The following is a 24795-nucleotide window of genomic DNA, read 5'->3' as shown; positions in this document are numbered from 1 at the left end:
AAATCCACCAATCCCCAGCAGGTGTCGCCCTTCTCCCTCCCTCCCTCCCTCCCTGTGTGTCCCTTGCCCTCCAGCCCCTCTGACCTGTGTGATGTCGGCCAGGGGCTCCTCGTCCTGCACCAGCATCTGGGCAAACTGCAGGCCCTGCTCAGGGCTGATGCGCATCACGTTCCTCAGCAGAAAGATCCAGTCTGGAGTGTAGCCAACCTGCAATTAGAGGGGAAAGGAGAGGAGGGATCAAGACCCGTCAATCACACCATTAGAGTGACTGCAGTGCAGACTACAGAGCGACAAGCGGGCACTTCCCCAGTGGCATCTTTACGATAGCCGTATATTTCCCATGATGAAGACGTACCTTCTTGGCGTACAGGACGATTTTGGGGAACTGGCCGGTCTCGGCGAAGCACTGGATGACCTTGTTGGGGACGTTGGCCCTCAGGTAGACGCTGAGGGCGAGGGTGGGGTCCACAGACTTCACCAGGTCTCCCAGCTCCTCAGAGCACTCCAGCTGCACAGGGACAAAGCGTTAAGGATGAGGAGCCCAGCAAAGGCAGCACATCAGCAACAGACTTCTTTCCACAAAGACACTCAGACCATAGACAAGAAATGAAGGAGCACTTACACACACACACACACACACACACACACACACACACACACACACACACACACACACACACACACACACACACACACACACACACACACACACACACACACACACACACACACACACACACACACACACACACACACACACACACACACACACACACACACACACACACACACACACACACACACACACACACACACACACACACACACACACACACACACACACACACACACACACACACACACACACACACACACACACACACACACACACACACAAACCCATATTCATTGCTTGTGGGGTCAGTGTGGGTAATAATGTTTGGATAGTGTCTGATCAGCCAGACAGATTGAATCAAGCTCAAGTATGACAGACACAAATGTTTTCAGATCAATATCTCAATTGCTGGACCTAAATACACTCCCTCTCACTGTGTGCTTCTATGCACATGATGTGGATCACCAGGAAGGCAGGAAATACACAATGGTGCTATGCATGCCTTAGGAGCCCATCTAGTGTACACATTCACATCCAGTTCCCAAACACACAATGACAAACATATCCTCTAGGAACAAGCCAAGAGTCAATGAGGAGAGAAAAATGCTTTCCCTCTCTGAAGCCTCTCTCAAAAGCTAAACATCCCAGCGTCCGCATAACAAACAGATTACCTCACCGCTAAAAAAAGGGACAAACAGGGCTTATGACGAAACGGAAAGGGAAACAAGACACAGGCACAGCCACACATTCACAACCACAAAAGCTATTCTCCCACACACACCCTTACCTTTTTTTCTCATACACACAAACAAACACACATACATTCACAACCACAACAGCTATTCACACACACACACAGGGTTAGGGGGCCCTTTCTGTGGCTCACCTTATCCTCCTTGAGCCATTTCTCGAGCAGCTGCTTGCGTCCCTGCTGCAGCACGGGCCTGCACAGCTCCAGGGACTCAAACTTGTTGAGCTGGCCCTGATCCAGCAGGATCCCAAAGTACTGGAGCAGCGGCGAGGTCTGGCCGGGCTGCGCCGGGACACTCTGGAAGCGCCGGATGGTGTCTGGAGTGCGCAGGATGCCCTGAGGGACCACACAGAGGGAGGAGATGGGTGGGGTCCATGCGAGTTATTACACACACACACACACACACACACACACACACACACACACACACACACACACACACACACAATACATGGGCTGAAATCTAAGAAAACATTCCAAGAAGAGCTAATACATGCGCATGAAACAGAGTTCTTTCTGTGGCAATCCAATGAAAAGTGATTCATGACGTTGGCTGGACATCAAAGGGGGGAAGGGGGTCTTGGGGTTCTGTCGTATTTAGAACAGATTGTGCTTGGCTCTGGTGTTCATTTGACCCACTCAAGTGAGGGGGCTTCTCTCTCAAGCAGAGCCCAGTGGCCGTACCTTGGGAGCGTTGGCGGCCACCTTGGCGGCCTCGGAGTAGTTTCCTGCCGCAAACAGGTTGTTGAACTTGCGGGCGAAGAGCTCCTCGGCACCGGCCAGGTTGTTGCGGACGGCCATGCGGAGGGCCAGGTCAGGGTTCTGCAGCACGTTGGTGATATAGGGGATGATGTTCTCCTCTTCCACACACACAGACAGAACCTGCAGAACACACAGACGTGAGGGGGGGGGGGGGGGGAGAGTCATGTTCTGGTCACATCAAAGAGATACCTTAGTTTTCTGATGCATATCTATTCATAGCTTTGCATAACAGAGTAATGAGCAATGGCACAATAATATGCACTAGGGATGCACCGATCCGATATTTGGATCGGATATCGGCCCCGATATGAACAAAATAGCTGGATCGGGGATCGGAAGAAATGAGCCGATCCATGGGCCGATCCGAATTTAATATAGTCTCAAAAAAAGGCTGAGCCATGACGCGCAACCAGCCATTTAGCGCAGCTCACTGCTGCGGGTTAGAGTGTGCCTCACCTCACGTGTGTGCTCTGAGTGTCTAAATTCATGGATGGGATAAATACAGATACCAAATTTATGTCATAGGATCAAAAGAATATCTATACTAACTACCATTTGTCATAGATTAATTACGATCTTCATGCGTTTTGTTGCATTTAGGCAACACGTTAATGTGTAACACTACTCAAACTAAACACATTGTCATTTTCATCTCATCTGTATAAACTGTTCTTGGTATAAAGACATGCAAATGTTCAAATTGGCTGTTAAAAAGGTATCATTTATTAGATAAAACGTACAACTTCTACCGTTTACCACCATTCAAACTCCGTGTGAACTAATTAGTTTATCGTGGGGAAACTGCGGGACCGTACCACTATGAGTAAATAGAGGGGTTTCGCGGGTGACACCATTTTGGCAGGGGTGTTTCAATGTATGTCACTAATATGGGATTGTTATCTGCAAAATTGTTTTTTTGTTAGATTTATTATTTAGTAATAACTGTGAACTTGAATTTGAATGCTGTTCCAAGTTGCTGCTGGTGTACAACTATTTATTTTTAATACTAGTAATATAATCAATAATGATGATAATTATAATAATAATAATAATAATAATAATAATAATACATTACCTTTATATCTAAGTGTTATTTTGTGAGATTTTTTTTAGGAAAGTCATGTTTAGTTATAGGGAAAGAAGAATGAAGTCAAGCCTGATGCCTTTAGTCTTTTCCACATGGTGAGGTATACAGTTTATTAATTAACAATGGTATCGGATCGGTATCGGATATCGACCGATACGCAGAGCCCAGGCATCGGTATCGGTATCGGGACTGAAAAAGTCGGATCGGTGCATCCCTAATATGCACAGTTTATTTGATAAGGTGAAAACACTACCACCATATATGAAAAGATAGCACAACCTTATTCTTCTTTTTTTTAAAGTATATTTTTTGGGGGGCTTTTTGCCTTTGTCCTGATCAGCGAAGAACGACAGGAAGTGAGTGGGAGAGAGATGGAGTGGGATTGGGAAACGACAGCAGGTCGGACTCAAACCTGCTTCCTTGTGGGAACTTGGACTCGTACATGGTATGGGCGCTGTAGCCTAATGCCTCTCGGTTTCAAAACCTTGTCAAGCACATCGAGGAAACACTGAAGTAATTTCTAGTTGATTAAAAGCCAGGCACATTCATTTTTCTGCAAGCCACAAACACATCACCCCTCCCCCACTACCGTATCATCAAATGAGATCTGACTATGGCCGACTCCAACTACAGCAGAGGCTGCAGAGGAAGAGGATCCTCTGTAACATGAGGACATTGAACGCCACGGCAGGAGGGTGTCCCCTTCTCCATGTAGCCTTGTCCCGGGGTTGAACAGGCGCTTTGTGAATGATCTACCAGTCAGGTGAAATGGGGATGAGAGGGAGTTTATGGTTCCACTGTAAACTATGGACATAGAATGTAGAGGCTGCTCTTTGCTTTGCTACTCCGAAGCAAAAGAAACAAAAAAAACAAAAGAATTCTGATCACTCATCACTACATGATAATGTCGATGTGAGAACTTTAACGGAGGTCAGAGATGGCACGTGAGATAACAATTTGTGACCCCTCAGAGCGAAATCAGTCGCTTTGCGCACAACGTTATTTTGAGAAAATCCACATCCAGTTTTGACTGTTAAACCCGGCGAAGATTCAACACATTTGCAGTCATTCCCGTTGTCCATGCGCCGCTTAAAATGGTGATTTCTCCTCTTTTGGCATGTCGTGACAGGAGAACCATGTCAACTTTGGATGTGTTTATCTTGGCGATAGTTTGTGTAATACTGTCGATGTACATATCGTTGGAAAGCTTAGTTTATGGGCGTTCATGTGAGCACAATAACTTAATTTTGTAAATTTTATCGAAGCAACTGGTTTCGCTTTGCAAGGTCACATTTACACATCAGCCTGATCATGCACTACTTTCTAAAACCAGTTAAATATGTCCGTGACCTCTGGGACGCTTCTAGCTACATACCTGCTGATTCTGCCTGAGCATGACAAGAAAGACATTCCATGAAGCGGCGCCGGCCTATAAACCCCTGAAATGCGCTTCACTTTTATACCTGCTCAGCAACATTTTACAGTTAATGATCAACATGCCTTCACATTCATCACCAGAGGGTGCAGAGATGCTGATCACTGCTGTATGAACAAGAGTGGTTTATGTCAATTGGGATATGAATGGCCATTTCCTGTTACAAACCAACTAGATTAGCTGTGTCCAGCCATTTATAGGATTGGACATGACACATTGTGTGCTGTATTAATGATTGACATGACAGGGCCAGGCATATTTGGTTGTCCATAAAGTGAATGTACTGGTCGGGTTATGGCATTTGCAGCAGTACTTGCTGGTGTTTTGCATGTCCTGTACACGACTGAGCGGTGCTTTTGTCCGTGCTGCCAACTGCCCAAGAGGGGTTTTGTGTGTGTTCCCCCATGTGACTGTGATTGTGGGCTTGAAACAGGGGCCCCAGCGCTAAGTGAGGCACCAGGTCATACAGCCACAGCTGTTTATACGCTTCAGCAAACAACACTCCTCTTCAATCTATCCATCTCTCTCTCACAGTATCTTCTGTCTGCCACTCTCTCCGTCAGGGGAGAGAAGCAAGCCCACCCCCCTCAAATATGGGTCAGCTAATAGAGAACCCGATAGAGGGATGAACACACACACATACACGGAGGAGGGGAGTAAAAATAGAGCTCTTTGTGATGATCAGCTTTCAGCCACACACACAGGGGCAGTGTGTGTGTGAGAAAGAAAGGGGGGGGGGGGGGGGGTCTTGACGTCAGTGGCGGCTGCAGGCAGTGGAACAGCGCGGTGCCGTGCCGACGCTGGTCAAAGCCCACTGCGAGGGAGGTCGGGCCCGAGTGTCATCAACCTGCTCCACACACACACACGCACACACGCAGCATCCTGGAGGCTGCACTCAGATGGGATTATTATACCGAGAGATGCTGTCCTCATAAATATAATACGCATAAGGTCACGACACCACCTCAGCTCTGTTTCAAGTTATTACTGCAGCCACAGCTGTAGAGAGCATTCTGTATTCATGTTAACAACGATCTGGACATAGTGCTCTAGGATTGAGAGTGATACTCATTCTAACTCCTCAAATATAGTCATGATTTACAAAATATAAAAAGTGTTATTTCTGCTAGGTATAGGCATCTAATCATAAATCTGATGCATTTTGAGTATAAACAGATTAACAAGGGTAGAAAATAAAGGGAAACTATTACACTCCAACCTACTCTGTGCCTGCTACCTCTACACAGGTAACGGTCAATTTCTTTAAAAAAAAAAAAAATAATAATAATATACAATATGAGGGCTGTCAAAATAACACGTTCATTTAAATTAATCAATTACAGAAGAATAGCGCATAAAAAAAATGAATTACGCTGAATAATCACATTTCGTAGTGACCTTTGACCCAGTGCAGTTCTAGCTACAGTGACTGAAGGAGGCAGACGAGAAAGCACTGCTTGGTTCAGGGAATGGAACGTTTAGCCTACGTTTAGAAAGCACCGAGATGGAACTGTTGACAAGAGCATGTTCTCGTCAACATCACCTCATCACCTCAATGCAAAGCAAAGGAGGTAGGCTACGAGGCTAAAAGTATTACTTAGGCTTCATAAGACTACATATGACCTCCACAACAGAAGCATTTTCAAGGGGAACAAGCCATGAGAAGTAGGCAATTTACAATTGATAAGCAAAACATTGGTGGAGCTCTAGAGTCACCAAAAATACCTGAAACCGATTGCTTTAGTCTATAATGTCTATAATGTCTGTAGCGTTGGTTTGGTTTTTCATTGATTCACTAATCTGCCAACTTTTGAATTTAAATATTTTTAATATTCTTAATTAATTAGATCCATTTTTAATAGCTTGACAGCCCTAATAAATACATAGTCCTCTGAACAGCCACAACAATTGCCCATAAAGATTGCCCATATCCCAGAAAAAAAGCTTGGTAGACAAATCTTGCTGTGGGCTGCTTGCGTGTGAGTCGAGATGATGTGAGGCTGATGGATGAAACGTACCATCAAGTGTGTCAACTTACACTAGCTCTGCACCACAGAGTGGTGAGCCGGGATACACGACACAGTGCACCACCGGAGGAAGAGGAGGAGGAGGAGGAGGCCACTGAGAGCTATGATGTCAGAGAGTCATTGTGATGCACGAGACCCACGCTGATTATGATTGGCCTAGATTAGTGGCCGGGCTCCTCCCTCTCCTGCTAGCAGCAGAGGCATTAAGTCTGCCAGTCAATGCCGTCCACTGGTATCACATGATACATAAAAGGCCTAGGATTTCTTCCACTCATTCTTTTTCCTCTTTTCCTTTCATTTTTCTTCCATCTCTCCACCAACCACTTCTCTCTCTCTCTTTTCCAGCCTTCTTTTTCAGCCCGTATGAGAAGTTCTCTGCTTCAGCGTTCCTCCCTCCCTCCCTCCCCCTCTCAAGGTCATCCCAGACGGCAGCGCATCACTAGCCGCGCAAACGCAGCAGCTTACAACCTGCCTCCATCCCCCCTTCAATTCACACTCTCCACTCTCTCCTTCCCTCTGTGAGTCACTCTCTCTATACCTCTCTTTGTTTCTATCCTTCTCTCTTTCAATCATCCCCCCAGGACCTTGAGAAAGAGAGCGAGGGGAAGGCAGAGAGCAAGGAGTGCAGGAAGACGAGCTCAGTGGCACACGCAGCCAATTGGCTGCTCCCGCACCATGACTCACGGGCAAGAAGCACGGCAGCAGAGTCTTTGAAGGAGAAAATGGACAAGCGACACAGACTCACACACACATGCAGATATTCCAGTCGTGTTTTGGCCCAATTTGCCATCTCTTTACCCTCGATAGTCGTTTCGCAAAACCACTAATAACGAAACATAAACCGGTCCATCACATCCTTAAGCCACCTGGGTGAGAAGCACACCGACACAGCTGAAAAAAACCCCAGCGTGTGACGCATATTGTTTGGCCAGACAGACGCTGTGCATTAGAGTGATGGTAACTCTAGTCTGCCGGGTAAGGGGCCTGGCATGGAAGGGCTGAGGCCGTCTGGATCAGTTTTCAGCCCTCGTGTAAATTATTGATGCCTTTCTGGGGCTTGACTGGAAAATTATTCAACGGCCGGCGAGATCTGGTTATCCTGGCAACAACGGACGGAGGGGGGTGCGGGAGGTAGAGTAGGTTTGGAGTGGATGGAGGCCCACACACCCCTACACGCCCCCACACACACACACACAGGTTTGCCTGCAATATTTTTCACCTCTGAGGATTTGTAAGTGGGTGGCGCCTTGGTCGCTCCCCAATGATGATCAGGAGGGGGGGCTGGGCTACATTATCTAGAGCTCACCGCTCAGCCCAGGGCCTCTACAGGGGCTTAACCTTGAAAACATGATTGGAAATGAAACACTTGAGAGAGACCGAGGGGGAGAGATGGAGCATGAGAGAGAGAGAGAGAGAGAGAGAGAGAGAGAGAAAGAAAGAAAGAAAGAAAGAAAGAAAGGGCAGGGAGGAAGGAAAAGACATTGAATGAGCAAGCGCCAAGAGGGGTGGGAGAGTAGAGAGAAAGAGAGAGCTGAAAGAAAGAAACGGAAAGCGGTGGGAGGAGAGACAGAGAGAGAGAGAGAGACACACACACACACAGAGAGAGAGTGAGAGAGTGAGGGAGAGAGAGAGAGAGAGAGAGAGGCTGCCCGGGGACAGTAAGAAAGGAAGGGGGTAATTTTCTTATCGCTCTGTGATCAGGGCTGGTGATGAGCATCCTCTCGGGTAATCAGCTCTGAGAGCGTGTCTATGCTCAGCGCATCTCTCAAGTTTCCCCCGAGGCCCTGTAGATTAGCCCGTTACAACTACCATGGCAGCCAAGGCAACGGCCCCTAATAACCCTAATCGCCTTTTTTAGACCGTATTGTTCATAACGTATTTTCATACACAAACTGATGCCAGACTCATGTGCTTCAATGTGCAGATTAGGGATGGCGAAAACTAAAATTTTTCTTGACCGACCACCGAGGCTCATTAGCCGGTTGAAACCGGTTAACCGATTCGTTTAAAATAAATTATGCTATTTGAAATAACAGCCACGCAATTTCCCAACTCTCATCTCCCCCGCTCATACACACAGCCCCGGCGCCGCCCTTTCACTCACGTCACTTTTTTTAAATCCTCGACAGCGCCAAACATGCGTCCCGCAAACCAAGGAGCTTGTAAGTGGAGGACAAATGGTTCCTTCGCTCCGAAAATGGTTTGGGAACAAGGTGATCGTGTTGCAAATAAAGGCGTTTGTCTAGCGTTAGAAGCTCATTTGAAGCTGAAATGGCCGCGGCTCACAAATGACAGCTCGGAAGAGACGCAGCTTAGTTTGAGGAAGTGCTAACAATAATAACGAAAGATGATCATTACCTCATCTGTTACCATTGATGACCCTTCCTGAAATGTAGATGTAATGTCTTTCCAAATCTAAGCCCATCTTATGCGGAAAGTTGCCGAGACTGCAACATGATAAAACCCAATGGATAAAACAGCGCACTTCCAGATTGAAAAAGACGCACCGCGCACCGGCCACCGCTGTGACCTCGTGCCAAATGTTTTTATTGGTTTATTACGTAGCCTAGCCTGCAAGCAGGCGAGTTATGAAACATCGAGTGTGAGGGATAATTTGTTAACTTCACGCATCTTCTTGGAATGAGATGGCTAGCTGTAGTAGCGTTTACTGTCTTTAGCCTATTTTTTTTTTTTTTTTTGACCGACTAGCGACAACTTTGGTCGGTTAACGTGGATACGGTCAACCATCGGTCAAACAGTCACCGGTTAACATCCCTAGTGCAGATTAAGACATACATTTTCAGCGCAGAATCATGGCCAGACAGAGCAATAGAAAGGGACAACTGGAGACATGGGGGCTGCCATATCAATGGGATCTGGGTGGCACACACACAAAACAGCTGTGGAAGGGAGGGTCAAGCAATACTCCTGTACCTGTCCTTTCCTGTTGACGCCGATGATGCCGGCGGTGGCTTCGTGCGGGGCGGTCACGAATATGGTCTCTCCGCTGATGCGGTTCATGTAGATGCAGGTGCCAGTCTCCAGGTCGTACAGGTGGATGTAGCCGTACTTGGTGATGAGGAAAACCACATCCTGTTTGGAGCTGATCTGCACGCACAGACGAGAGAAATCCAATCAGACACAGAGATACAAACTTGCACCCAATCCAATCATACCTCAGGTACATTTCACATTTGTGTGGTCTTAATAACTAAAATGGACAACAGTAAACAGAAACCATTTTATCATTAATATCATTTTATTATTATTATTATTATTAGCTATAATAATTGGCCAAACATGGCATGTAGAATATTCAGAGCATTCAACGTCTAAAGAAATCTGAAGATAACACTCATGCAATTGTGTCTGTATGTGAGGGAACATCAGTGAGGGAACGCTGGGCAGTTACCTGCATGGCCACTGGAAAGTCATTCTGGGCTTCTGGAGGGAAGAACACGTCCACCGCCTTCTTGGGAAACGGCTGGTTGCCCGTGGGCGGGGTGCCCACCTCAATGATGTGCAGCTGCATGGGGAAGCAGATTCATCAGAAGAGAGAGAGAGAGAGACACACACACACACACAGATCTCAGTCCATCAGCAGTGAGAGAGAGAAGAGGGCCTGGTTTTTGGAAAGGCTCTGTGAGCACAGCTCCACTAACGAGCCTGTAATGGTGTGGGAGGGTTGAGTGGGAGCTAAATATCCCCAATTACAACTCAGCGGACCATGGAGCGCCAATTTCAGGCCATTAGGAATCAAGTTAGGTTCGAAATGAAGCCTCGCGAGGAAGCGCTGTCAATGAACCTCGTGAAAATCTGTGAGGTGAGTTAGCACAGCTCTTCATACCCGTTCTACAACTCTAAGGTGAAGCCTGCAAACCACATTCGTGATCAGAAGTCAACTACAACTAAGAGAATCCTTGCTGTCAAACACTTTTTTCATCTCACTTTGAATAGACTAGCCAGTGCTTCAAGAGGGACCATATTCATTGCCATCAGAAGCAAAGCTAAAGGTGATGATACATGGGGCAACTTTTTGGGCAATGTTGACTTGCAATGTTGCCGGCAACGGGCAACCAGGTGAGACACAGGGCAGCAGACAACTAGCAACAACCCTATAGCTTGCAATAATTTTGTTAGCAAAACCACTGCTAGCAGGCTAAATTCTAAATGGAGCTGTCGTAGGCTACTTAACTGAAACTCTTATTTGCAACCTTAGCACATAAAAAATTGTTGTTGGTTTTCAAAGCATTTGATGTTTGTAAAATGTTTCCACAAAACTGGGAGTAAAAATATATTAAAAAGCCTGTCTTTCCTCGTTCCAATGTCGCAACACCACCATCTTTGTTGAACATTTCAGAAGCTCACAGATGGTCATCTGATCCACTGCTAGCATTCTGACTGAATGAACTCAAAACGTTGCTCATAAGTAACCAAGTCATTCAGATAGAAATGAATGTTGTCCAATATCAATGGGAAAGTGTCACTCAGCAACTTTGCCCAAAAAGTTGCCCCGTGTATCATCAAGAGTTGAAAACGAAAGTTTAACATCACCCACCTTTCCTCCTGCCTGGCCCCTGACGGCAAAGCAGAAGAGCGTGGACTCCTCGGCATTGCCCTCCATCTTGAACTGGGCGAAGCTGGCTGCGTGGCCCTCGATGGGCTGGGACACCTTCCTGTCCACAGAGTACAGCTGCATGGCCCCCACCACACGGTTTTGCTACAACACAACAAACATACAAGTGCATCAGGCCAAGAGAAGAGGAGACCGTTGGGCTTGCTTTTGTGTGTGTGGGCTGGGAGGACACACAGTACAATAGAATGGGTGGGATGGTTAGATGGACGGACAGATTCACAAAATACAGACTAATCGCCACAGTGAGGAGTGCAGTTTGCTGATCAGTGCTTTTACCAACCTGGGCTGAGATGCCGATGAGGAGCAGCCATTTCTGCTTGGCGTCGGTGCGGTAGTTGATGATCTGGCAGCCGGCCAGGCTTGAGTGCCGGTCGAACACTTTGACTGGCTGCGAGTCGCCCTCCATGCTCCAATGGTACACGGCATTGTCAGTCACCAGAGCAACGGTGTTGAGGGAGATCCACTTCCAGAAGGTGACATCATCAGTCATGGTGTGGGCCTTCATCTTGCTCTTCATCTCGATGTTAAAGATCTGAAGGGTTTTGGCAGCTGGTGGAAGGTGAGGGAGGGGAGGGGGAACAGAAACACACGTTCAGGGCCTTCTTGGCAAGGATGTGGGTGGAAGGTGCAGATGTTGGAGACAGACTTGGCCAGGTTATTAGAGCAAAAACCCATACAGAAATTGTCACAGAGGGCAAAGGGAAATTAAAACACCAAATTCCACTTGATTGCCGAGACTCAAGCTTGAAATTTTGGTAGCCATGGCAGCAGGCGCATCAGGCAAGCACACCATGACTGAGAAAGGTCAAACAGTCGCTCAGGAGAGAGAACTAAAAGCAAACGACTGAAAGGAAAGCACAGGGGGGGAGAAAAATCTTTGTTTGGTTTTTCTCTCAACCAACTAGGACGATCTCATGAGGTTCATCTGCATTCAGTTGAGCAGAGTTAAAAGGTGAGAGACGCCAGTGATCAGACAATTTTGGTGTGACAAATTTAAAAGAAATGCAGAATTCAGGGTGCATTTAGGCTACAAATAGAGATTAACTAAGTTCCAAACAGACCAGATCACACTAATCAATGAAGAAATATTGCTGCTCTATCCAATCATGTTCAGGCTAGTGAAGCAATACTCACCTTTGGGTTTAACTTCATGCAAATAGTGAAAGTCAGCAATATTTTATGATTAACATTTTTAATGTTTAATTTATTTTCTTTTGCTTTGATGGGAAAATTACATTATGTCTTTAAATGGTACACAACAATTAGTGTCAAGATTGCCAAAGGATAAATTAATAACCTTATTAAATAGCCACTCATCCCCAAATAAAAATCTCAAATGATGGGTTAAGCATTTTAAAGTGATAAATGGCTGATGGTGTGAGCTGCAGAATTTCAATGAGCCAGCTGAAGCATTGAGACCCCAGAATCACCTGATCTACACAAGCACATGACCAGACTGGAGCAGAGTACCTCAGGAATGGGGCCACACACAGGCAATAAGTGTGTGTGTGTGTGTGTGTGTGTGTGTGTGTGTGTGTGTGTGTGTGTGTGTGTGTGTGTGTGGGGCTTAAACCTGTCTGAATGCAGATTAGGAAGGGAGGAGGAGGGGGACAGACCACCGTACTACAGTAGAGAAACACACCCAGACAACACTATGACAGGGTGGTGGAGGTGGTGGTGGTGGAGGGGGAGGGAGGTCGAGGAAGGAGAAGGGTTTGTGCACAACTCACGGGGAATGCCTCTCACATTACACATTACACAGTGTTTACAAGGCCACACTCCACTGAAAATCACATTAGGGAACAGACACACGGAGGGTAGCACAGTCTCTGACCAACAGTGTCCCTAACTGATCTAATTTGCCAATGCAAGCTTTTTCCCCCCTAACTGGCCTGTTAACCACAAACAACCAATCAATTTGGGGCTAATCTGATTTCATTACACTGGCATTAGACGACTCCATTCATGCTCTTCTGCGTCTCCTTTTGGTATGTCTGCTAGCAAATGCCTGATACATCTGATCAGGAAGATTACATTTCACGTCCCTTTCAAAAGGGCCCGCAACTGAATTAATTATGGCGATCCATTCAATCGGCAAGCCTCAGCAGAGATCAAAAGGGACAGGTCTCTACGGCCAAAACTTTTCTCTCTGTGGATGACCAACACAGGCACCCAATTTCTCAGTGGCTACACTAACGCTGCCTGGCAGCTAGTAGGAATGAATCCCTGGAGGGCTGGGAAAGAACTCACTAGGACACTTGCACACAGTGAGGAGGGGTTGGGAGAGATGAAAAGGTGGAAGGGGGGGGGGGGACTGCCAAGCAATGCAATTACTTTGTTTCTTAAATAAAAATAAAAATAATAATTCCAACCAATAAAAACAAACATGTACCCTGCAGATATTCTCCCCGAAAAAGATCACAATCACATTTAAGGAAATCAATATGATGGCAACATTCAAGCTAGAGGAATTGTGAAAGTCAGATCCTGTTCAAACTTATGTTTTCTATTTCCGTCTACCGAGTTAGCTTGAAGAACATGTATAGTTACTGTTCACTTAAAGCCAGTACTGGTCTTTCTCTTGAAATATTCTGCGTAAATGAAGCCGAGGCCACAATTAAGTACTTAAATGGGCATGTTTTATGTAGTCTCTCTCTATATAATCACTTGAGAAAAACAAATATGGTCACTGCTTACATCATTTAACAGTGAAGTCAAGGGTATCCAATCAAGATAAAAACTATGGTTTTCAGAAGTCGCAAGGGCAGCTCCTTTTAGGAGACTTCAAAACAAGTCAGTGAAAATGGGGTTTAGTCTTTGAACAGGATTTTGACTTCCACAAGTTGTGGTGTTGAAATTTTAACTCACCGTCTGCATACACATAAGAAAGCAGTAACAAAAAAAACAAACAAACATACAAACAAAACAGAAAAACAAAACAGACAAAGCAATTATGGCTGCAGGACAAAAAATATCTAAATATACTGGTAAAGTTTATATCTTTAAAATTAGCATCTCTAACAGGTACATCAGTTAATGAAAATAAGAGAAGATCTGTAAAATGAATGGGAGGACAAGCAGGTCCACATGTAGTGGTAGTGTACAAAATACAGAATGAAATGCACAGACAGTGTATGAGCAGTCTTTTTAATTACTATTTTGAGGCGCTGCATAAACCCCCAGAGCTAACAATACACAGTTTCTCATGAAGCTCGTACAGTCTTGTGACTACAGTCTAGTTCTCCTCCAGCGAGATTTAGCTGCGCTGACGTCTGACATCCTTAGGAGAGAACAGCTGGCCTTTGGGCGGAGGGGCCCTGGCACAAGCTCTGTGTGTGTGTGTGTCTATGTCTATGTGTGTGTACCTTTAAGGGCGATGACTTTGCTGGCGGGATTCATGATGGCGCTGTCGGCGGAGATGGGCCTGCGAATGGGGTTGTTGGGGTCGGCCAGGTCAATGATGACCACCTGGGCCTGCTCGCCCACCTTCTCACGGATGCAGATGAACTTGTCTGACTCCATCGTCAGCGTGCTGAAGCCAATGTTGGCCGGATTTATCCCCAAATTTTGGAGCTAATAGGGCAGAGAGAGAGAGGGAGAGAGAGAAATACGAAAAAAAAAAAAAAACATGAGTAAGTGTTACTTTCATTTCATGCGGATTCATCCCAGTAAAATTGACTGTCCAATTGTATCCTCCTGGGCGCTCACAGCTATTCTGAGAGACTTTGTCTATGGTGTCAATTGGCACAATATGTCTCTGCCATTCTGTGCGGAGGCAAGCTCGCAAACACAACAAAAACAAGTGAACAGCCAAGCATGCACGCATACACACACACAGGATATGGAAAACATTCAATTTTGTTCACCAATTTGAACATCAATTTAGACAATGAAGCTAAAACTCTGAATAGGTTTTCAAAATGGGCAATGCAGCACACTGTACACGGTGCCAAGGAGCAGAGAGTTTATTTATTACTCTGTGACTCATCCTGTTGAGCAGCTACACATTTCTGACAAAGCAGATCTCACACTGCTTTGTCACTGCAATGTAAATCTGCAACACGTAGCTGTGTGTGTGTGTGTGAGAGAGAGAGAAAGAGAAAGAGAGAGAGAGAGACTGGACATCTGCCCGACTGCACATTACTGACTGGTCGTCATAGCAATACTACACACTGTGCTGAGTGCACATGTGTTCAGTGTCTGAAATGGGCCACCACATCCTGCAGCAGCGCAGCTCTGTTGCCAACATTTGTGCACTATTGGTAAACACAATCCTGAAAAACACTACACTTGACCTGAAGCTGAACCCACCTCAGCCAGGCAAACTGTCTGGGAGCGCATAGTATGTTTGAGTACACCGCCAACCTGTCTGTGTGTGTGTGTGTGTGTGTGTGTGTGTAGCCCGCACAGGGATGAAGACGTGAGCGGGGGTTAACAGCAGTGACAAAAACAAAAGCCTGCAGGACACCAGATTAACCACCTGGCACCAGCTGCCTCCTCCTGCTCTCCGTGTCTCTCGGCCTCCCTCTCTCTCTCTCTCTCTCTCCCCCTCCCTCTACCTTTCTCCCTGGCAACCACAGTGCCCTGACCACCACTACTACTACCGCTGCTGCTAATACTCCTGACAAAGCACAAGCTGCTGCAAGGAGCTAAGCTGTGCGCTCTCGATGAAAACAAGCCACACGACAGTCTAGTAATGGGCGTCAGGACTCCGGTTTCAACATGCATCAATGAGCAAATTGGATGTGGGCAAAACAGTGCAAAGTACTAGGACACATTAAAATGATCCATTTAATACTTGCCAGTGAGCGCTTGGGGGGGGCATGATTGTAGCTCTGTCTGTGTGCTTGGAAAGCCACGCCTCACTCCAGTCAGTGAGCACTGTGAAACCAACTGTGTCTTTCTGGGTGTGTAACCTCTAGGATTTTTTTTTTCCTGAGGATCCTTCACAGAACGCTGTTATGGCCTAACGTCTCCTGGAAACGATTAGCCTAGATCCAGACGAGTAGCCTGAAAAGCGGGTCTTGCTTTCACAGGACATACCAGACGGATTGCTAATACCAGGGAGCTGAATCTGAACATGGGGCTGGGCGGTGGTGGAGGGAGAGCAGCTGGAACCAAAAACATCCTCGTCTGTGGTGCTCCTCGTCTTCCCACCGAGGCTGTGCAGCCTAGGGGTGGAGGGGATAGAGGGTAGGGGCTGACGAGAATGCAACCTGACGGGGGTGACATGGGGTGCAGGGAAGCTTATGTAATCTCACTCTAAGCGTTTAAATAAAAACACACACACACACACACACACACACACACACTTCAAGTCCGTGGAGCGCCAGAGCACTGAGGTGGAGACCCACTCCTATGACATTCACACCAGCATGGCATTTTGCTGTACGTCTTTCACATTGCGGATGGGTCAGGCAGGAGGGTGAGATCAGAGAGACTGTGTGGCCCGCTCCCAAGTCGAATATCACTGACGTGTCAACCAGGGTTCGGATGTGAAGAGGATCACTGTTCTCAAGCTCGCAAAGGCAGGATGTGGTATGAGGCTGCAGACATGTACATTCAGCATACGAAGACAACCTGTTTGCTAACAAATGCACTGACAAACACAGAGACAAGGTATAGCAAATAAGCAGATTGCTTCATTTCCACCCACTGTTGTTACTTCACAAACCACGGGTCGAACAAATAGTCTACTAACCTCGAAGACCGAATCATTAAAAAAATGTAAATCATTTGATAGTGGGTGGGGTCAGTGCATGTGTTTTTCAAGTAGGGCCTAAGCTCCAATATGACAAACTACATTCATAGTCACAGAAGAAGAGTGTTTCACTTTTAACTCTCGCTTTAATGTAAAAAAAGATGTTCTTCATTAATCTTCCTTTACATTACACATCCTATTGGTTTCTACTTTGAAATAATGTCAGTGATCAAAACCGTTACTAATAGTAACATTTGTGCGCACGCGCACACACACACTGACAGATTTTAGAGAGTATGTCAATCTCACCGAGCCACAGCACTAGAGGCGGTTGTAATCAGCCAACAGAGATCAGTGTTCCAGGAAGGGCTCAACGGATCTGAGGTCACCTTTTATCAATGAAGCAAGCCTGGTAACCACACCCTGAATCACACCCTTCATACACACACACACAGAGACATACTATGCATACCTCAGTCAGGTCATTGTCATTTTGTTCATTGAAAGAGCCGGGGCAAAACCAGTAGTACTAGGTTTGCTTAAGACAGAGCCAGACAAGAGGCAGACCCAGGATTTGTGTCATGCCGAAGAACAATTATTTCAACCCTTGGCCCAAAACCACACTGTGTTAGCTTATAGTCAAATGAAAGTATGTTAACTATTTAGGCCGAGCACCTAGTTCAATTTAGATTAGAAATACAAGGTGACAGGTCACAGAAATGAGCTGACTTATCAACTCCTGCCATTCAAATGCCAACTTCCAGTAGCCACTCTGGTTGTGTGGAGCACTTTGCTACACACCATCTACAGTGGCACTGATGACGACACGCTCCATGACATCAGTGCTGCGTCTGCCCCCCTCCCATTGGCCAGGAGGAAGCCATGTCCTTGACTACGCTGGCAGTGTGCGTAAGAGAGCCAGTGGACCGCGGGCCAATTACATGCCAGGCTCAGCGATTGTGCTGCAACCGCGGCTCACAGGCAAAATATGACTCAGCTGAGCTGGAGCAGACAAGAGGAGCAGGCAGCGCACTGCTGGGCACCCCCAAGTACACACACGGCGATGAAACCAAAGAATTCCCAGAGATAACCTTGATCCTGACCCTGAAGAACTCTAACCATTTAGGGACTGGATTAAATGATGAACAACAGGGATGAATTAGCCCTGGCTGGTATGATTCATAGTGGCCGTAGAGGATAGGACGTCTGATCCGGAGGTGGTCTGATCTCGAGTGACTTGAATCTAAGCCTGCCTGGGTTTTACTGGAATCAAAGGTCAGGGCCCAGGTCTCCCCGTGGCCCATTTTAGGGACCTAGGAAAGAGATAAAAGCTGTGGTCTTCATTCATCTTCCTGGCCCACATCTGTTGCACAGAGCACAGAGATCTCCATCTTAAAAGCTTCCGTCTGCCAAGCATGTTAGACTTGTGATTTAGACTGGGGCTTTTCTCAACAATCCTACACACACAGCAAAAATGCATACGGATTTCAGGTTTCAAAAAGCACTGATGGCAACAGAACCTTCCATGACTTACATCCTTGACACAAGCTTTGCCAGGATCCTAGCCAAGCAATACCACATGAAAGTGCAGAGCAAGCACTTTTTTCCCTTGCAGTGACTGTTCCTTTTTCAAAGCAAGTTTTGCAATGACTACTTTCTAGTTACACCCTTTTAGTCTGGCCCAACACTCACAGTCTTGGAACATTGCTTACATGCCATTTCAGCAGGCATTATTAAAATGCAGTGTGCCCTCACAAGTCACACAATTTTAAACAAAGCAAAACACACAAAACTCTTAACTACCCTCTGCCAATAATTGCCTGAGAAGTTAGCCAACTGACTAACTGTGCAATATGCATGGTCCGACTAAAAGAAGCTCAATTCATACAATGCAGTTGGGGCGGCGGTGGGCCATGTTTCAGGAGGAGGGCATGTGTAGCATTCGAAAGATCTAAACTGTTGCATCGTTGTGGTCATCTTCCAGTGCATGTCCTCGGTCGAGTTCATGTTGCCACGGCAGCGTCCCCACAGAGACCCGACCCCCCCAACTCCCAGCCAATTCCACTCCTCCCGTAACTGATGAAAGAAAGAAGCACTGATGACATCAGCAAACTTCACTACAGCTCTCAGGGCCTTTTCTTAGGATTATTAGGAAATTGCTTTTAGCCAGTAGCCGTGTCGAAATACCAGCAGGTTCCTCTTGATTATGACATCACAAGGAGCGGGCCAGACACTTGCCTCTATTGCACCACACCGTGCCAGGAGGTGGGAATCTAAAATGACTTGTGCCAACATGACACACACCCTCTCACCATCCAAATTAGACCAGCTGCATTCGTCTCTTTCGAGATGCTTATTGTTATTTATCTATCGACGATCATGCTGCCAAGAAAATATGCTAATTATTTACAGATGTACTTGTGTGTGTGAGTGTGTACACGCGAGTGTGTGTTCACACAGGCAATCTGGTACAGTCCATTCATATCTTTATTCATTCATATAGCAAATGCTATCCGAGGCAAATTGCTGTGTAAGTAAGGTATAGGCTATATTTCATGTCAGTGTGTGCCACAGGGAGTCAGAACCCACAACCTTGCTGCTGCTGACAGCATCCTCCTTCCTCTACCAGTTGAGCTGGGGCTATACAATCGCTTCATTCTCAGCCCCAACTGCCCGTCCACAGGAACCCCAGCTGCTGAGTTAACCCTTCTGGTGCACGGCAGAGGGGGCAAATGGCACCTGGCTCAGCACAAAAGCACCCCAGCCTCTGGCACCAGAGGGAAAGGTTCAAGGAAGGGCAGGGAAGGATGTGCAGAGTGCTGACTGCCGAGACTCGCAGCGCTCACTGCTCTGCTGGCTCCATAACAGGAAGCGGAGTCCCATTGTCCCGGGCTAAGTCAACACTACATCTCCAAGGCGACCATGTGACAGCCTGTGACATGTGACTAGCTAGGCAGTGACAGAAGGGAAAGCTCCAAGGACTCTGTTGTGTGTATATGTACTTGAGTATGTGTGCATGCATTTGTGAGTACTGTGCGTGTGTGCACACTACTGAGTGTGTGTGTGTGTGGTCTTACAAACATTCCCTTCATACTAACCCACCACTAGCCCACTGGTTTCCTGGCAGTGAGGGGCAGTCTTCTCTGCCTTTGAACTAAGTTTTATTAGCCACTAGGGAAGGGAGGTATGGCCACTCATGAGGAATCTACACTCCTGAGCAACTCTTGCACTCCCCCACAAGCTAGTCATGAGACACTAGAGAGGTTACCAGGTGAGAGTTCAAGGTTCAACCTGCAGCTCACTGCTCAAGGTGAAGCATTAAACACGGCACAGCTATAAAGAGCTATCCTTGCTGCGACACCTGACTGACACCTGACCAGTATTCACACCAGCTTGCATGACAACTCACAAGATGTAATGCTACCACAGCTAGAATCTCCTCCATCCAATACTCACCACTCTTCCACAAGTGTCAACGGATACATTTCAGAGGGACTGCCACAGATGGATAATCATTTAGTGTAAAACTTGGATTTCAACAAAGGACCCCACAAGTGAAGTGAAACTGGAGCAGCAGTACTACTGAGCTGGCAGAAATGGGGCACGGCTAAATAAATGGGAAAACAGGATGTGCTGGAATGTCAGGAATCCCACCACGCAGCAGTCTGTTTCTTCTAACTAGACTACACTGGGCCAAGACTGGCAAGGAAGGGGAACAGTCCTCGCGCTAACTAGCCCTGCAGTGGGCAGTGCCATTCATGCTTCATACATACATGTCCTAAAGGTAGTAAATCTGAGGCTGGCTGAATCGTTGATCCTCCTGCTAATCAGGAATTCTACTGGAATGGTGCCTCATCCATTAGCTAATGGACAGACTGATCCTCTGAATTGGGGGCCATGCTGCACATCCCTCTCATCCAAGACAGACAGGCAGCTCTGTCTGCAGCTAAACTGCCAAGATCAATTCAACATCATAACACATCAGAGACTTTTGGAAAATACAAATTACCTGGCTATTAGAAAACACTAAAATGATACAGTCTGTCACCCAGTTTGCTGTGGATAACCTTATGGCAACGCACAAAGACAAGGCCAGCATAATGCTCACAAACACCACTGACCCTGTGAGAGGACTAGTTTCTACCTAATTAGTCTTTATGTCCAGTGACTGGTCAAGTGCAATCAACAGGCAACTGAATGGACACACTTAACACGTTTTAGTGAATCAATAAGGCATGCACTGGTTTGCATAGCCTAAATATAGCTGCTACAAAGTCCCCAGCAATGAGTAGGCATCCCTTCAGAGTTGCTGTCAACAAATCACATTTTTGATGGTTAATTACATCACATTCATGGATATCAAGGCAGAGATGACACTCCGTGATCTAATTAAAGTGATTTAATGAAACAGACCTCCCATAAAAGTGTGTCTACAACATTGCTAGCGGTGTAAGATGAAAGTAAGACTCAGTGTTTGAAAGACCTACCATGCGGTAGCCATTAAAACACTAGTTGTCAAACCAGCCAAAAATGTAACAGCTCAATAGTGTATTTATTTTGAATGTGAGGAATGCTAAATTCTATGCGTACAAATAATTTCTTCCCCAGGGGACATCCCTCAATTCTGAGTGACAAAGCAACACCCGATGTTTAAACAATAAGTTTGCATAAGGGTTTTCATAATACTTTTTAGAATGAATGGCTTTAATTACTGTATCAAATGGTGTCAAAGCCATCTGACAAACCATGCAAAAAAACGTCCCCGTTGTTGTGCCTTTAAAAAGGCAAACACAGATCCAAGCAAAGTATCTGTTAGTCCATAGGTGTCTCCAGTATTATTCCCATTCACAATGTCATACATATGTGAAGTATATGTGATGTGACACCCCACTGCAACAGATAAGGTTATAAGAGATCCATACTCAGGTCAACTGCAAATGGGACATTCAGTCATTCACATGTTATTTATTCATCACACAGCAAAATGACCTTGATATAGCAAGGACACCAAGCCAACTCAGGATACATGTACTTGCCATAGATGCAGGTGCACAAACATAAGCCTGGTCAACATAGGGCTGCCCTCTTTACTGTGAATGTTGAAAACCACAGTATTTAAATAACTCCTAAAACTTAAGATATTTTTTCCCTTGACTACCTAACAACTTTCCAGTGTTAATTCCATAAGCAGTATAGCCACTGAAAATGCAATGATTAACATTATGAGTCAACCCTGACACTGGATGACAAGGAAGTGCTCCATAGTATTGTAGATTTGTAACAGGAGATATTACACTCATAATAATTAACATGTCAACCAATAATGCCACTAAATTAACAACATGGTCAAGGTAGAATCGCAACAAATCAGTAGATTAATTCCAAGAGATTTGTGCAAAAGGATGGACCTTTAGGATGAAAAGGGTGATATCGCAACGTTCCTATCAAATATGTTGCCATAGCATAGTGCATTTGTAAATGTCTAAGTGAACCAAAGTGACAATACTGAAATCATGATACACATAATGAGCAGGCAGTTTTCAAAAACATGCTGGCCAAGACTGTCATTCAACACTTTAAACGTGTCCACTGCTGAAGAGCTGAGGAAAACAGTGCGAAACTGCTTAAATCAAGGGATCGAAGCGATGTCACTTGGGAATTCCGTCATCTAATTGAAAATGGTTCATCCATCCTTCAGATAACTAACATGGAGTCTAATATTGCTTGATAGGTGTGGCGGTTCTATGCTCCAACGCCTTTACAGTTCAGAAACTTATCTATAACCAACTATTTATTTCGGTGCCAACTCAAGTTACTAACGCAATTCAGTTATGAAGAAGGGGTGGCTAAACGAATTCGGTATGTAGCACACCATCTAAATTATTACGCACATGCATTAATTTTTTAAAAAGAACGAGTCAACATCTAGCTGATAAAGAGGATGTTTCGTTGACCAATATACATGTATACACATCATTGCAGCAGCAAGCTTTCAGACACGTCGATACCCAAGGTAACCAACGTTAATGATATCTACACAGAGGAGGAAGCTAGTGTTTCAAGATAAGCAATGTCAGCTAGCAATCCACCTCTCAAAGCTAGCAACGTTAGCCAGTTATCAGAAACGGAGACTTGCAACTGGCGGTAGAATGTCATTCATTGAAAGTGACGTTTCTCAATCCTGTCTATTCTGAATGGTCAGTAACGCTACAACATAGTTACCATATCACAAATGTCAATGTGTTAATCTTCACACATCACCTCAGATGGGCCAGATGCGTAAATGGCGTTCAATTTGGTGCCACCTATCAAGCCTATTCACGTCAGCCGATAGCTAAGGTTAGCCGTGTTATCTTACTTGTCGGCTACTTTTCAGATAGCAGCTAGCCACAGAGACAATTTTTCAGCTGGCTGCTATTAAGTCAGTGACATGTCTTCAGCTTGCCGAACAAGCAGCACTGAAATACAAAGTGACTACGAAGGATTATCGCTAATTTCCTCATATTCAACTGGCTTGCTGGCAAGCTACTACTGATTCGCAAGACATACCTAGCGACAATGTTAGCCAGCTACAGCTAGCTACCTCCCAGTTAACTTTATGGCTAGCCGGGCACTTCGGCATTAAGATTCGTAGACACAGAGCAAGCCAGCTTGGTAAACTGCTACACGACAGCCCAACGACGAGTTGCGGGTGCGCAACAAAACACTTTTTTGTAAATAAAACAACTTGAGTTAGCTAGTCGTTTTATATCGATTGTTAGCTGTTTAATGTCTAGCTAACTCCTAGCTAGCTTTCGCTTCCTTGGCGGAGTGAAAGGGTCATTTCGTTTACAGCGAGCGAGCTGTCCAAGTCACCGCAGATATTGCTAATGTCGTAAGTTACAAACAAGTGTTGGTCAGCACAGATTTTCGAATGAATTTATTTACTAGACAATTATTTTTCCATCATCATAACCTACCTGCAGGTGCTCCTGGAATCGGATAGGCAGGATCTGAGCCATGGCGGTTCCTCTTCTCTCTCCTCCTAATTCGCCTAAAACTAGCTAACAAACTACTGCTTTCTCACTCAGATCCAAGCCGGGCAGTCCTGAGACGGCTTGAAAAGAGACCGAAAAATGGACAGAGGCTTCTCTTAGGTAATTGTGATGACAGTTATCTCGCTATTCCGTAGGCCCGTTTGACATGGACTAAGTGCTTCTTCCCCAGAATGACAAACAGCGGCCGCTGAATTGAACTCAAGAAACCTGCAATGGCGGCGGAAACTGTTCAGGGCGAGAAATATTCCGGAAATGGCACTATGTTTCAGTGAGGCGGAAGAATATCCACAATTAGATGAAAATAAAAACGAACCAGGTCACTACTATGGTGTGCATGGCATTTTAAACCTAAGTATAATATTTTCAACAAAGTAACTACACGTCTCTCTAGTGTGATTGCCACATTACTGCTTCTACTGGCAAGGTCAATTGAGATAAGTTGGAACTATTTCTTTGCGAATCGCCCTTTGATTTTTGCCACATCATTCGTCCTCGTGAGCTGACGTCAGTTCCTATAAGTATACTGTCTATGTGTAACTCCCTTTTACTGTCTATGGTATCCCATTATGCTTATTTTATTGAGCTGCTCATGTGCTGCGAGGATAACCATTGAAAGACAGGTGAAAAGTAAAGAAATAGACTACACAGACTAGTATACCATTAAGTGGAATGTACATGTAAATGCTTGCAGGTCATCACTTCTGGCCTATTAATTCCACCTGTCTGCAACAAACTACCTGTAA

The 24795-nt window shown here is 45.7% G+C and overlaps 1 protein-coding gene across 3 annotated transcripts in view; it reads right to left on the bottom strand.

Annotated features, from left to right (window-relative positions):
• cltca (clathrin, heavy chain a (Hc)) overlaps nt 1-24355 on the bottom strand; it is a 39446-nt gene extending 15091 nt beyond the window's left edge. The window contains exons 1-10 of one of the 3 annotated variants that reach the window (XM_062537208.1): nt 23975-24355; nt 14680-14887; nt 11595-11863; nt 11237-11398; nt 10091-10204; nt 9613-9786; nt 2052-2249; nt 1503-1703; nt 356-508; nt 85-207 (exon numbers count right to left, since the gene is read on the bottom strand). In XM_062537208.1, coding sequence (XP_062393192.1) covers nt 85-207; nt 356-508; nt 1503-1703; nt 2052-2249; nt 9613-9786; nt 10091-10204; nt 11237-11398; nt 11595-11863; nt 14680-14887; nt 23975-24016 — 1644 coding nt within the window. In that variant the 5' untranslated portion in view covers nt 24017-24355. The remainder of the gene's footprint in view (nt 1-84; nt 208-355; nt 509-1502; nt 1704-2051; nt 2250-9612; nt 9787-10090; nt 10205-11236; nt 11399-11594; nt 11864-14679; nt 14888-23974) is intronic. The other 2 variants (XM_062537206.1, XM_062537207.1) reach the window with 2 other exon arrangements.
• Between the last annotated feature and the right edge of the window lie 440 nt (nt 24356-24795).

Source organism: Sardina pilchardus, chromosome 5 (assembly GCF_963854185.1).
Source record: "Sardina pilchardus chromosome 5, fSarPil1.1, whole genome shotgun sequence".
Classification (NCBI taxonomy): Eukaryota; Metazoa; Chordata; class Actinopteri; order Clupeiformes; family Clupeidae; genus Sardina; species Sardina pilchardus.
Note: the sequence above shows the minus strand (reverse complement) of the source record. Positions and strands in the feature narration are given on the sequence as shown.